Here is a 13,343-nt window from a genome sequence, read left to right as displayed (position 1 = left end):
CGTGTAACATTCTTCTTCGTTTTCTTTTTTCGTATACTTTATCCCGGAAAGTATCGCGAACAGAACTTTTGACGAACCCCCCGCTTACTCCCTCCACTCTCGCGCGACATCGTCGAACGAACACGCTTGGTAGGAGAATCGTTAGCGAACACTCCTCTCCTCGTCACGGGGATTGAATTGAAAAACGCGACGCACGGTGACGAAGGCGTAACACCGTCGAGGAGTCGGGTAAAGGGTCGTTGGTCCGGGGATTCAACGGAAGTATATATCACGAAAGAATAGCCGTAAAAACACGGGCGTTCGCATGGCGGGGTCCGACGTTTTAATGCCGATTTCACGGTGTCCCGAAGCTTCTTTCCATTACCGTGTATGTAAGATCTCAAAGTGTGTGTATTCGTTTTAAACAAGAACAAAAATCACCGGTCAGGAGACCCCGAACGAATGTGTCTCGAGACGGTATAGAAGTTAGTGGTGGGGTACGAAATAAATACAGTAGAGACTTTATGAAAGTTTGTCAGCCAGAACCGATTCAAAATTTCCACGGTGCACCACGAATTATTTAAATACCTCATAAATCTATTTTTTATCCAAAGCCCTACATGTTCCACGGCCTACCCCTCCCAGTGGTGGGGATGAAGTAAAAACTCTCACGAGGAACTTCCTATTCAACTCTCATGGAGCCTTTACTGCAGTAGATTTTATAGGATCCAGGTACAATTTCTCGCTGTTTGCAATCTCCACACAGCAATTAAACGCCCCCCAACCCCCCGTTTTCTGCTGCCCCTGGCTTGCTCGATGTTAATTAAGCGTGTGTCTCGGTAACACCGTAAGCGGCAGGTAATCGATATACGGCGTCATCGAGGCTCGATCAGCATCCAACGACGGGGACAGCGCGCAGCCGAGAGCATCGTGTACGACGTACCGCGGCCGCCCGATAAAAACCGCTACTGCAAACAGAAACCGGGTATGTACCTGGGATCTCTCTCTCTCTCTCTTTTACTCTTGGTTCCGTGAAACGGGCGCGTCCTAACCGCGACCGCGTGTTGCACGCAGCTGCGCCTGCAACCGGTGCATTCTCTCTCCTCTCTCTTTTGCTCTCTTGGTGCACACCTCGAACGTGAGCCCGGACGAAAAAAAGGCCGCGTTCAAGCTGACGTAAGAGAACACGCACCGCAGCAGCTTCCTCGTGCGAACCGACAGGCTCTCGCACTTCTGCCTCCTTTGTCACCGGTTGCTTTGGAATTTTGTCTTGTTTGGACGTGTGCATGTGTGCGTGTACATTTATAGTATGGGGTTCGAGAGAGCTTTCGCCTTATAGTTATCTACTCGAGTGGTTACGGTGGGTCCAAATATGGAAAGGCTTGCGCTGAGTTTTTTTTTTTGTCAAGGGTTTCGTCCGATTCAGGTATACAGAGTCTGTGGATAACGTCCAATCGGCTGAAATAATCGATTATTAGGGTAATCGATTATAGATAATTAGAAGCTAACTTAAAGGATCGCGTTCTGGGGGGGAAGTCAAAGTTTACTTGTAGTTTAGTAAATTACTGTTAGGGGTTTTGCTTCTGGCTTCTGTGACCCAACACGGGACACGAATTCTGTGTACATATTTACTTGTTAAAGATGTTCTTAGAGAATTGAAATTCAGTTGAATAATACGATGTTCATGTAACTACCTGAACAGAGAACTCAGAATACTTGGTCCCCAAAAGGGTTAACAAACTGCGACGTTTGGTGGTAGAAGGTAGAACCAGTAATGTCTTCGATGTATCTCTTTCTCTTTTAAACCATTTCGAGGAATCTGTCAGAAAGGTATTTCATAATAGAACACACACGGGCTACCAAGAGTGTCGTGACGGATCAAAGCGATGGCGTTAATTAATTACGATTCTCGGGTAGCCAAAGGGAACGGGTCGGAGATTAACGATGGTTTTCAGTTTTGCGGGGGAACGAACCGCGGTCGTCTCTATGGGTATTGTAGGTCCCTCCGCGTTGTTTACGTGTCACTCGCGGTTGGAAAAGCGAGGCCCCGGGAAAATGGGAGGAGGGCACGGATGGCACGGTTGCTAGAGGGACGATTGCGATTCACGCGCGAACGCAGAAATTGAAGTGCACTTTCGCGTGAGCGCCAGCGAGCCTCTGTCGGGCACGTTTCTCTGCTCGTCCCGTGATTTCCGTCGCTACGTTTGGCTTCGAAAGAATTTCCACGCGGAGAATACTCGCGAACGGGAAAGATAATGACGGTGTATAGGGCGCGCGATAACTTCGGTCCTCGTCGTCGTCGTCGTCCCGGGTCGGCAGCGCGACACGGAAATCTCCCATCTTTCTACCCGTACAGCTCCCACCCTTCCCTGCTGTCTGACCCTCGTATCGCACTTTGACGGAGTGCATTCGAATGAATGCAGCGAAAAGTTTTTAACGAGTGCACTCTCCGGCTGCAATGCACCGTTGCATCTGGCGAAAATGACGAGACGCCCCGACCAGGGTGCCTAAGGTGTAACGACGCCGGGCCGTCGTGACGGTTGAAAAATATTCAAACGGTATTTGCTGGGTTCTAGTCGCGTCTTCGTCGACTCAGGACCGAATAAAGTGAAAATTCACGATAATGTCGTAGCTGTTCCCGGGTGAATTTATTTGTGTATAAAACACAGCGATCGCTCGACGGTGGATTGTGACTTTAGTCCCCGATGATTGAGCTCCATGGGAAATTCAACGTTTAGTCCTGCTAAATATAAGAATCATTCCTGAATTAATAATGGTACATTTCAAAGCGTATTGAAAAGAAAAAGAGGTGAATTCAGCAAAAATTCTCTGTTTCGCATTCTTACAAACAAAAGAAAATAGGTATTTGCAATTAGTATCCTCTTCTGTTCCAAAGGGAAAGAACACACGAGGAAGGCACAATTTTATTCTAATAATACCTATATAGACAAAAATATTAACGTTTTCGTTCACTATTCGAAACCCTTTATCTCGACAAAAAATGTAGCCATCTCTGGGTAAAAGCGTCTGAACATCGACAGGAGGGTCCCTTCCGGGAGTAAGTTCCAAAGGTGTCGGGCCAAAGTATCTATGTTTTGAGTCGTTCGATCGTATCCGGGATTTACGTTACTCGGGGGCGGCGAGAAGCTGTGAAAGTAAAGGGATTCAGACCGGTAAATTTACGCGGATCCGAAACAGTCTATACCTGACGAACTTTCGAGACGAAAGTTCCCGGACTTCGGTTACCACCGTGAAAAGGAGACACGTTACGATATCCTGCTGGATCTATACATATATTTTTCTTAGATGTGTTTAGCCAACGAACTATAAACCAGTATCGTATAAACCAAGTATCAAACGAAAGTGTTGTGCACGGAGTCAGCAAAAAAAATTATAATTAGTATCTATAGATCCCCAGGTATAATTACTCGCTGTCACATCAGATGATCAGAGCGTTAGGCCGACAGCTTGTTTCCTGCTCCGATTCATTATTTAAACGATGGTAGCCGCGAGCTTCCACAAAACGAGCTGCATACACGCGCGTGAATAATTCCATAACCACCAGCGTTGGTCAAACCACCTTTGGAAACTATACCAACCGTCGCGACTGGATCTATCGAGAACAGCCACGATTCACGGCCGGATGAACCTCGAAACGCTGGACAATAAATAATGAACAAGAATCAAAGAATATGTCAAACGTTTCGAAAAATGTAAATAAAACCTGTACAATGAAGTATCTCATCGTTCTGTCAAAAGCAAAAGAAATCCATCCGAACGTCGTAGACAGAAAGAGAAAAGAAAGAAGATGCAGTAGGAGGGGAAGAAATCCCAAGTACCCGCGTATTAGCCTCTCACCGAGGAGGGGGTGGGGCGAGATAATTAATTATCCGCTCTGCTCTATCACACGGCCAGAGTCGAACGCATCCGCCAATAAACCATTCGATATTTCTCGATTAATTCCAGATTCGTCTGGGCTGGCTTGTGCGAGAGACACGGGACGCTCAGGCTGCTGCGGTGGCCTCCACCACCTCCACCTCCTCTCTTACCAGGCATTCCGTGGACGGCGCGTGGAGGGAAAAGAGGAGAATTGCAGTTTACCATTAATGACTCCGGGTAATAATATATCGGTGGTCCGGCGATGCCGTGCGCCTCCCGCTGCCGTGTCGGCCGACTTGAAAGGGCCGACCTAACAGCGGGATGTCGTCAGCCTGATGCGGTCTTAGACCTCGAAAACCTTTACTACGGTATACAACACGCGCTTCGCCGTGGGTGATGCGCCTCGTTGAAACACTGCGCGAGGGGCCCCATTGTTGCCCACACAGACGCGATACCACGGGCGGCGGGGGCCCATCGTCGCGCCCAACCTGACCAGAACAACCAGCACGATTTTTAGCGGATTCGAGAAGCGGGGATCAAGTGAACCCCGACTTTGTAAACTTTATTTTCGGACGTGGGGAACAAGGCGCGAGAAACTCGCAGGGAAAAGGTGTTACGATGTTACGATCATCGCCCTTTTTCTTGTCCCTGGAGAGTTTACGAGGTGAGAGTACATAGGCAAGCATGCACAGTTAGTGACGGAGTTACGATTTAACGGGCCTTTAAACTTACCAGACCGTGGATGTTTATGCGAACGTTTACGCTCATCGTACAGTAAGTTAATAGAGAGTGAATCAAATGGAAATGTGTTTCCTTTACTGTGGTCTTGTTTTATTGTGTCGTTTAGATTCGAGATTTTTAGTCTAGCGGTGACTATAAGTTGAGGACGTAAATGTATTCCGTAAGCTTGCTTCACTGGTATTTATATATATATATATATATATATATATATATATATATATATATATATAGAGTGTAAGTATTTAAGGTAAGGGTAGCAAGGGATGGGAGCTATGAGAGAGTAGATGGTCCCAAATTGAACGCCATTAATCATACGATTCAGTACGTAAAGTATAGTGTACGGTTGTAGTTCGTTACGGCTAAAGAGCATCCACTGAAAACCGTGCATTGAAGTTCACGGAAACGTGTCTTCACAGTCTGGTCCAGATGTACGTGGGTAAGCAAACGGAGCATCATCTGGTGAACCGAGTGCTTGCAGATGAGACTTGTGACTGAAAGACGTGGGGGTAAATGCTGGTTTATAACGTGAGAATGACTACTGGAGTAGCTAACAGCGGACGAAATGCGAGAGATTCCCTGTAACAGATTAACTTCACGCCCCCGCGATTAACACGAACATGCTCCGAGACAGCAACAGGACATTCTAAAGAAACTGAAGGCAAACTGTCTTCTAATGAGTTCTGATTTCAGAATCATCGTAAGAAATCGATATCTGATGAAGCAGTGATAGCTTCCACAGCGAGAAAGTCGAACCGATGCAAAACATTGTTTACAACGGTGAAAATATTAATTTTCCGACCCATGTTTACCATCATCATTTTTTTCATCATCTGGCGAGTACAATCTACCCGAGAAGTTATAAACCCTTGTTTTGTATCACCCTATATAGGCACGTCCATGATCGCGAGAGCAAAAAGGAGACCTGGTTCCTACGTAGTCTACGCAACCGAGAACATTCGCGGCCTATCGATCGAGAGAGCAACATTATAGAGACGCGAGTACGGCTTCGCCGCGCGTTGGCTCGGTCCGGTTGGCCATGCATCTTTGGGCTTGGCGAGCCACTGCACACGGTTGCTGCACTCCGTGAAGCGCTCCCGAGACGCATAAATCAAAGTCCTCCGCGGAGACTTGCCCTCGGTTACGTTCTTCGTTCCGTTCCCCACCCGGTCCCATCGCGTTCCCGTGTCCTCTCTGCCCTTCGTTCGCTGTCTGGTGTCTCACTCTCTCCCCGAAGACACCCTCCTCACTGCTCCTACCATCGGACAGGGGCCGAGAGTGTGTTGGCGGGATTTCTAATTCAAGCTAATCCTTTTTCGCCGCTCTAATTACATTATCAATTCACAGTGGAAAGGACCTGCGCTGTCTGATGCTGCACGCGCTTCCCCGCAGGTTCGTCTGTCTCTGTGCGCTCGCGCTCCAATGTATGCGCGCGTGTGTGCGTGAATACACACGTGGATACGCTCGGTGGATCGGCATTTACATGGTCAGCCTGTTGCGCGTCGCGGTCTCGTCGCGCTCGACTGATTTATAGCGGCCGAATAAATTATAAAGGAGAGGATAGAAAAGAGCGTTGGACCGGCTTTGGAAGCCGGTGTGTCAGCAATTATCTGCCGTTTTCTCTGGCTCTTCTCTGGGGGGGCGGCGATCGATTATATATCAGCCTCCGTCGTAGGAATTTCCACCGGTCGAATCGTATTCTAGGGCACGGTGTGATCGTCGGGGATTATGAAAAATTAAGAATTTGCTCCTGCATACGGGTGGATCGGTTAATTATATATAGTTCGAGAAACTCCGATCTCCAGAAAAGGATAGGATTGAAAATTTCAGGATGATTTTATAGTTATGCCAGGCAATGTATCGCAATTATCCGAAAGCAGAGCCCGAGTGATTTTTCGTTCGCGATAGAAGCGTGTCAGGCGTTGTTGCAGCAGCGAAATGAAATTCCTCGTCGAATAACGTTACGTCGCGCCTTGGCCTTAATTAGCCACCTCGTGGAAATATTCGAAAAGTTCGATCTCACGCGCGCGCGCCACGTTCATCGGCTCCGGTCACGAAGAAAAGGCACACGCGATTAAACGCGAATCGTAATTACATTCCCGTGAGTAATGAAACGGTATTTATAAAGTCTTCGTTAATTCGCTACGCGGCCCTCCAGTCCTCCTTTCGCGGGGATAATGCAATCCAGTCGTAATTTCGCGTCTAGGAAGGTATGTGGGCATACATTTACAAGCTCCGTCGAGACGACTTGGGCATGTAAGAGAGAAAGAGGGGACGGACAGTATGATTCCCGATCGAGCGAACACGAGGTGGTATCGACGATCGGCGTCCTCTGGCCGAGCATTGTTCTTGCCACGCCACTCGGATCGTTTACCGGGATGGTGGGGAAGGGAGCCAGATGCAACCGGCCGGAAATAAGAAACCGTACTGTACATCCTATCGCGTAGTTTTCACGGTTCACAATGACGTCATCTAAGATAGCGGCCCGGGTAATACGAGATACCTCTTATCTGGCTTATTTAGCGATCACGTTTCATACATCTCCCATTCATAATATTTCCATTGTACCCCTCCCACCCCCTCCCTCCTCCCACCGTGTACGGAATGCTGATCCAATTACACGAACGATAATTATCGGTGAATACGTGAGATGCTTGCATTCTTGTGGCGACCTTCTGATGATCGTTGATCGAATTCACGAGGATCGCGATTCAAATACTCTAAGTTACAGTGGAATCAAGTGGATATTTGATGAATCTCTTTCCATAGTATAAATTGTACCATTTGGAATCTCTAATTTGAGAGTAATTTTCGCTGAGAAGAGAACATTTATTTAACTGACTGTGCTTTCCACATATGCCCGCATGCTGCACGTTGTTGCCCGCTAGTGAGTTTGGCGGACGCTGAGTTGCCCATCACTGCTGTAGCTGCTCGATAACTTCCAATAGCCCGAGAGCACGAGAGTAGTTCGATGGAAGAGAGAGAGAGAGAGATAGGAAGGCAGCAGCCACCCCCAAGGGAACATCCGTTACACGGCTCCCATTTCGCTAATAATCATCGTGGCTCGTCGCATTTTACAACATATCGAACACGATTCGCGTTACACGAGAAGCAATACGGGGCCGATCGTGTTAAACGAATGGCAACGTGTAACGACGATGTGGGAACGGGGGTTGCTCGATGGGGGTGCGCGTGAGGGAGAGAAACTGAAAAATCGTTACTGTTCGTTGCGGACCGAAGGAGAGAAAATAGTAAAAAAAAAAACATACTTTTCCCATAGAGGATGGACACCGGTTGCGAGACGTCACTCATCGAGGACGTCGGCAGCGTCGTTCCCAACCCTGTCGATATCAGTTACCGTACTCGGCGTGCGTCGCTTGATCGATGACCGACGCGATGGAAATGACATTTCGCGGAATGCCGTTGTCGTCGTCGTCGACCACTCTTTTTTCTCTTTCTCTTACTCTATTCCCTCTTTCTCTCTACCCCGCAACAACCATCCCCTCTTCTTTTTCCTTCCTTCTGTTATTCTTTCTCTTCCATTCGCACTCTCTGGATCTTCCTTCTCTGTTCATTCTGATATTTCTTTTCTGTTCGTTCCTCTCCCTTGTTCTGTCGCGAATCCTTAGCAGACTTGCTTCGGTATTTCGCGCCGTATTAACTTCGTGTTAGGGGATATTAGAAATAACAAAAGGAAACTTGTCCACTATAGTCGTAAAATTTCCAGTTGAACCAAAGACAGCTCATCTGGCAAGCAGTCGCCAACAATCCTGCTTTACAACATAAGCAATAAAATTCTGTTCAAATAAATTCTGTCGTTATCTCTCGCCCTCTTTACAGTTTGCCCCAAAAGGTTTCCTATTTTTATTTCGAAAAGACCTAAGGGGAACAGTTTCCAACGAAATGATCGGTGCTAATTTCGCGAACACCTTGAACAAGCTACGAAATCGCAAAACGCCCCCCCCCCTTCCCGACACCTCTAGCCGCTGGTTTCGACGATGTAATTGGCCGCCTTTGACCGGAATCATGTAACGGACGGGCGTATCGATGCCCGACCGCGCGCGCTGGAATATGCTTTGTATGCAAAGCGTGGTTTCAGACCCGCTACGGAACACCCCGAGAAGCGACTTTGTATGTGTTTTTTTGCTAAATGAAAACTGGTCGTCGCGTGACACACGGGTGCGCGACAGGTTTTTCACGTGCGTCGGGATTTTTCTAATTTCAGCCCCGGCGAACGGCGGAAAATACGACGGCCATATTTCTTCACCGTGCCCCCACCGCGAATATATATCCGACCGTCGAGGGGCTCGCGAATCGTATACGGTAAAAAAATTCTCGCCGTCCTGTTATTGTTATTCCACCCCCGTTGTTCTCGATTTCAAACATTTTCCATACGCGATCTCGTGGATATCCATGTATGTAAAACGAAACGTGCAGTACATCCACCGTAATTCTAACATATCGATTGATTCTCTTCAATTAACTAGTGGCGGAAATTAAATTCACTCGAAAATCGATCTCGTGTAAACTTTTCCACTGATTGATCACAAATACTCTCACCGAACGGCTGTGTGAATGGGCTAGATGGGAGTCCATTTTGTCAGAAATATGTATAACATATACATTTATGGTCACGGCAGTTAAACGACAAAGCAAGCGGCTTGCTTCTCGACCTTAGCATAGAGCGATTCACCTTGTGTATTTTATATATAAATATATATATATACATATAAACATATACATTTTGATTAATTCAGATACTCCAGCGTGCAGTCTCCTCCGCGAGGGGAGCGACGGTGTGGGTGGTGCAACCACGGAGTCGCAGACAGACGAAGAGGAAGGACGCTTGGCTCCGGTAATCGGACGAGGATAGGAACAGGTGGAAAGAAAGAGACGTCTAATGCGCATCTACGGCTATCACGAGCGACATAATTGCGAGGTATACTTCATTAAATGAGATCGTCTGAGTCGGTGGAATTCGTGTGTGACGTATCTCGTTACGTTGATCCTCGTATATACCCGGTGTCGGGATACGAGCGCACACACATACATCGCAATCGTACACCTGAAAAGAGCCCTCCACCCCCCTATTTTCCTCTTTCTCCTTCGTTCATTCCTCTCTACCCGTTGTGCCGCTTCTTTCCATCTTTTTTTTTCTTCTCACTCGCTTTATCTGTCCACCCCTTTCGTTTCGTTCGCGCACCACCGTGTTCACGCACATACATACACGCACACACACGGCCGGGCTTTAACCCTCTCCTGCGACGACGAAGCGCGCTCCACTCGAAAGCTTTGACATCGGAGACGTCGGAAAGTACACCGGAGGACGGATTTATCGGATATTCTTCCGCACTCCGGTACCAACGGAGGTTCTCGGGGAGGGAGTTGGGTGGATGGTGGGAACAAACGGAAAATTTTAACCGCGCCGAGTGAACCGAGATTATTACCAGGCTGAAGAGAGAAGTTTCGATCACCCGCACGCGGCCGGGTGTCACGCGAAAATTTGTACCGTGAATGGTATATCGAACGATCCTCGTCTGGGGGGCCCTTGAAAGAGAGAGAGAGAAATCGGGGGAAGGGAGAAGAGACAGAGAGAGGGAGAGCCCGCTGGTACCCAGGAACGCGTATTAATGCGCGGACATTTATGTCCGTATCAGAATTTTAATATACTGTCATCAAAGAGTTCCCTTTGTCCGATGATCATACTAGTTGGTAATTAGAAAATTCTTCGTTAATTTCATTATCGGTGAATTGTTCCGTCCGCCGCCTGGCGGGCAGGAAGAATTTTGTTTAATTAACCCCTGCGCTTTCCAGCTCGTTGTTACGCTGGCTGCGTTCTGGTTCCTTAACGTATATAGACGCCTCGTTATGTTTTTTCCCCGAGGTGTATTGAACTCGTATTTATTGAACGAGAGAATGATCCGGAGGATTGTAAGAGATAATTACCGTTAATTTGTAATATTAACCGAACTGATGCGTTGAATCAAATTAGAGATCAATGTTCAGTTAGGATAAATTGCTCGTTTGTCCAATCGGATGAATGCACCGTCCGAATGTAAAATTTGAAATCACGATAATTATTAAAGCTTCGATAGTTCCAACGAGTTGGATTTCTTCAATAGAAATCATTTAATTTTCCAAATATTTCACTTCATTTCACCGAATGTATTTGGAATACCGAAAGAGACGATCCAAATCAGCGAAAGATCTTTATTCAGCCTGTGAAGTTCCAATGGTTTTAACAATCCGGCCACCATGGCGAAAGAGTCGAGGGGAAAGCAGGATGAAGGGCGAGATGAAGGCACGGCGGATAATTGTACGCAGAAGACGCGCGCAAGAGACGGGGACCTCGAGGGACCGGTCCTCCGAGGCCAGTTCCGATCGGTCGTACGTCTTCCTGAGATACTACTCGTATCGAGTTTCCAGGAGGATCGACGTATATCGTTCTCCACGTCCCCGTACCGACAAGACACGACGATAGAACGGCGATTCTTGGCGTGGACGGTGAATGGTCCCGCGTGGGGGATGCTCGGAAACGACGACGACGACGACGACGCCTCCACGGGTCAAAGACCATAGACAGGGGCTAATAAACGTGGCACGTGTCTCTCCGTGGATGGTACTCGTAAACGCGGTGCAGTCTCCCGATACCAGCGCGGTGCGAGTTAATTAAAAGAAACAATGTGTCTGACTTCCCTACTCTTTGGTCTGTTCGCTCTTAACGGAGGATACATAATACAGATCGACTGCGATAGGATTTTACGCGACGGATACGCGTTTATATCGTTACTTCCGTCTAATTGAATATTCAACGATGTCTCGTGGGATCTTCCGTTAGTACGATCAATTCTTTCTTGCATCTGAAAAACGTATTGCGTATGGAAAGGTAATGTTTCTGTCGTCGATTTCTTTCTTTATTGTCATTTTTGTTTTTTTATTTGCTCGATCAAAGTGGGTAGCGTGGAGCACCACCACCCCTCCCGTAGTGGGGATAAAACAGAAGTATTTAACGTAAAGATCTTCCTGAGAAGTTATCGAGAATTTTAGTTCCCACGCTCAGTTTACCCCCACTGAAAGAATATTGGGAAAAAAGAGCAGTTATCGACAATTTACTGTATATTGGTAGCTTCCTCGGTCCCCACGTCTCGTGGGTCGGATACCAAAACGAAGAAGAGCCCCCAGACTTTTCCAAGGTTTACAATATTCCGTGGGGTGGGCATGGATTTTAAGGCGAGCTTCTCTTTAATCCAGCCATGACGTGGCCACGAAGGAGAAGAAAGCGAGCTTAGGGATAAAGAACCGACGACGGGGCCGAGCGCTTTATAACATTTCGAGAGAGTGACTTAATAAGTCGTGCCCGCGCGACTACGGCTCGGCGAGCGAGAAACCAGCGGCGACGGAAATCGCTGAAAGAAGACTAATGAACTTGTTGGCTCTCGGCCGAAAGGGAGGGTCATTTCGCGGTTCTTAACCGCGGCTCCGAATAAAACGGCGATTTCGTTCGGGTTTCGCGAGCAATGCGGGGGATTTCCAACAAAAATTCATTCGTCTCGCACTGATGACGGTAGCCCGATAAGAAGGTGAAGCCTTGGTCGCTTGGGTGTTCGACGTGGGATATTTGGGAAGCTCGCCTTTCACGACCGCGACACGACCAAGAATAAAGTGAAGCCGTGAACGATGGAGAGGGCTTTGAATGTAATCTTTAAAGTAGTTTAATGTAAATTCGTACTCGTGTTGAATCAAACGAGGGATGTAGATTCACCGTCGCGTGATGGTTTGGCTGGTCGAATTGGAAGCTTAAACAGTGGGCTCGTGACGGTATTTATCGAAACATTAATTAGATAACGTAACAAACAGTAATAAAATGGCGGCGTAATGGACTTTTGCATTAATTTGATTATGTAAAAAATAATTACACATAACACCATACAACATAACCCGATAGCAAAGAATACGATTTGTTCGTCAGATGTTTATCGCCACCCTCGACTTCGAACGGGGTGAGGGCTGACGCTGTTTATCGAAACGATCGCGTAGTCGAGCGTGTACAAAGTGAACACACGGCGAAAGCGTGTTCAAGTTGACCGAAAACAAGTTGACCAGTCCCCGATCGATGATGACCAGTGACCGCGTTTAATATAACCCGCATAAATAATAAACGTATCTGGCGATGTAAACCGCGGTCGAGCGATTCCGAGTTATCGCGCCACACGGCGTAATGACCACGGGATAATTAAACACCGCGACGCATTATGGGTCAGAAATGAAAATTCCGTGACGAACAAATTTTTTTGTAGTTATCATGGTTTGGTGACTGTGTTTAAGTAGTATATTGTTCATTGTATTTAACCACAAAAGGGTATTTTTAATTGGACTCACTATAACTGAGATGTGGGTCCTCAAAGTCGCTGAAAGATGGCTCAATAAATGCTGTTTTCTTTCACCTCAATTTCTTTAAAAGTATCGACTGAAAATGCAGATGTTATATATCGTTGCAAAGGTCTTGGAACAAGTCACATGTTTTCATTCACAAAGCAGATCCCGATTTTCGTCGCGGAATTTTCGTTTCTGGTACACAGTGGCGACGACGTGAACCGCAAAAAGTTCTCCAAGTTTCGAGCCGAAAAGTTTCGAAACCAGCGTTAGCGTCGTGATTTTTAACTAGCACCCCGGCCGGATCGAATTTTAAAGGGATGTCTGGAGTGTACTCGCGAAGAGAGGAAAAGCTTGTTTTATTTATCGTCATC

The 13,343-nt window shown here is 47.1% G+C and overlaps 1 protein-coding gene across 1 annotated transcript in view; it reads right to left on the bottom strand.

Moving 5' to 3' along the window:
- The window catches only part of LOC107188921 (latrophilin Cirl-like), a 46,054-nt gene extending 44,787 nt beyond the window's left edge, over positions 1–1,267 (bottom strand). Inside the window, exon 1 of the mRNA XM_015577319.1 lies at positions 1,172–1,267. Within this exon, the coding sequence (XP_015432805.1) occupies positions 1,172–1,267 (96 nt within the window). The remainder of the gene's footprint in view (positions 1–1,171) is intronic.
- Between the last annotated feature and the right edge of the window lie 12,076 nt (positions 1,268–13,343).

Source organism: Dufourea novaeangliae, unplaced genomic scaffold, assembly GCF_001272555.1.
Source record: "Dufourea novaeangliae isolate 0120121106 unplaced genomic scaffold, ASM127255v1 scaffold125, whole genome shotgun sequence".
Classification (NCBI taxonomy): Eukaryota; Metazoa; Arthropoda; class Insecta; order Hymenoptera; family Halictidae; genus Dufourea; species Dufourea novaeangliae.
This window is presented reverse-complemented; position numbering and strand designations above follow the sequence as displayed.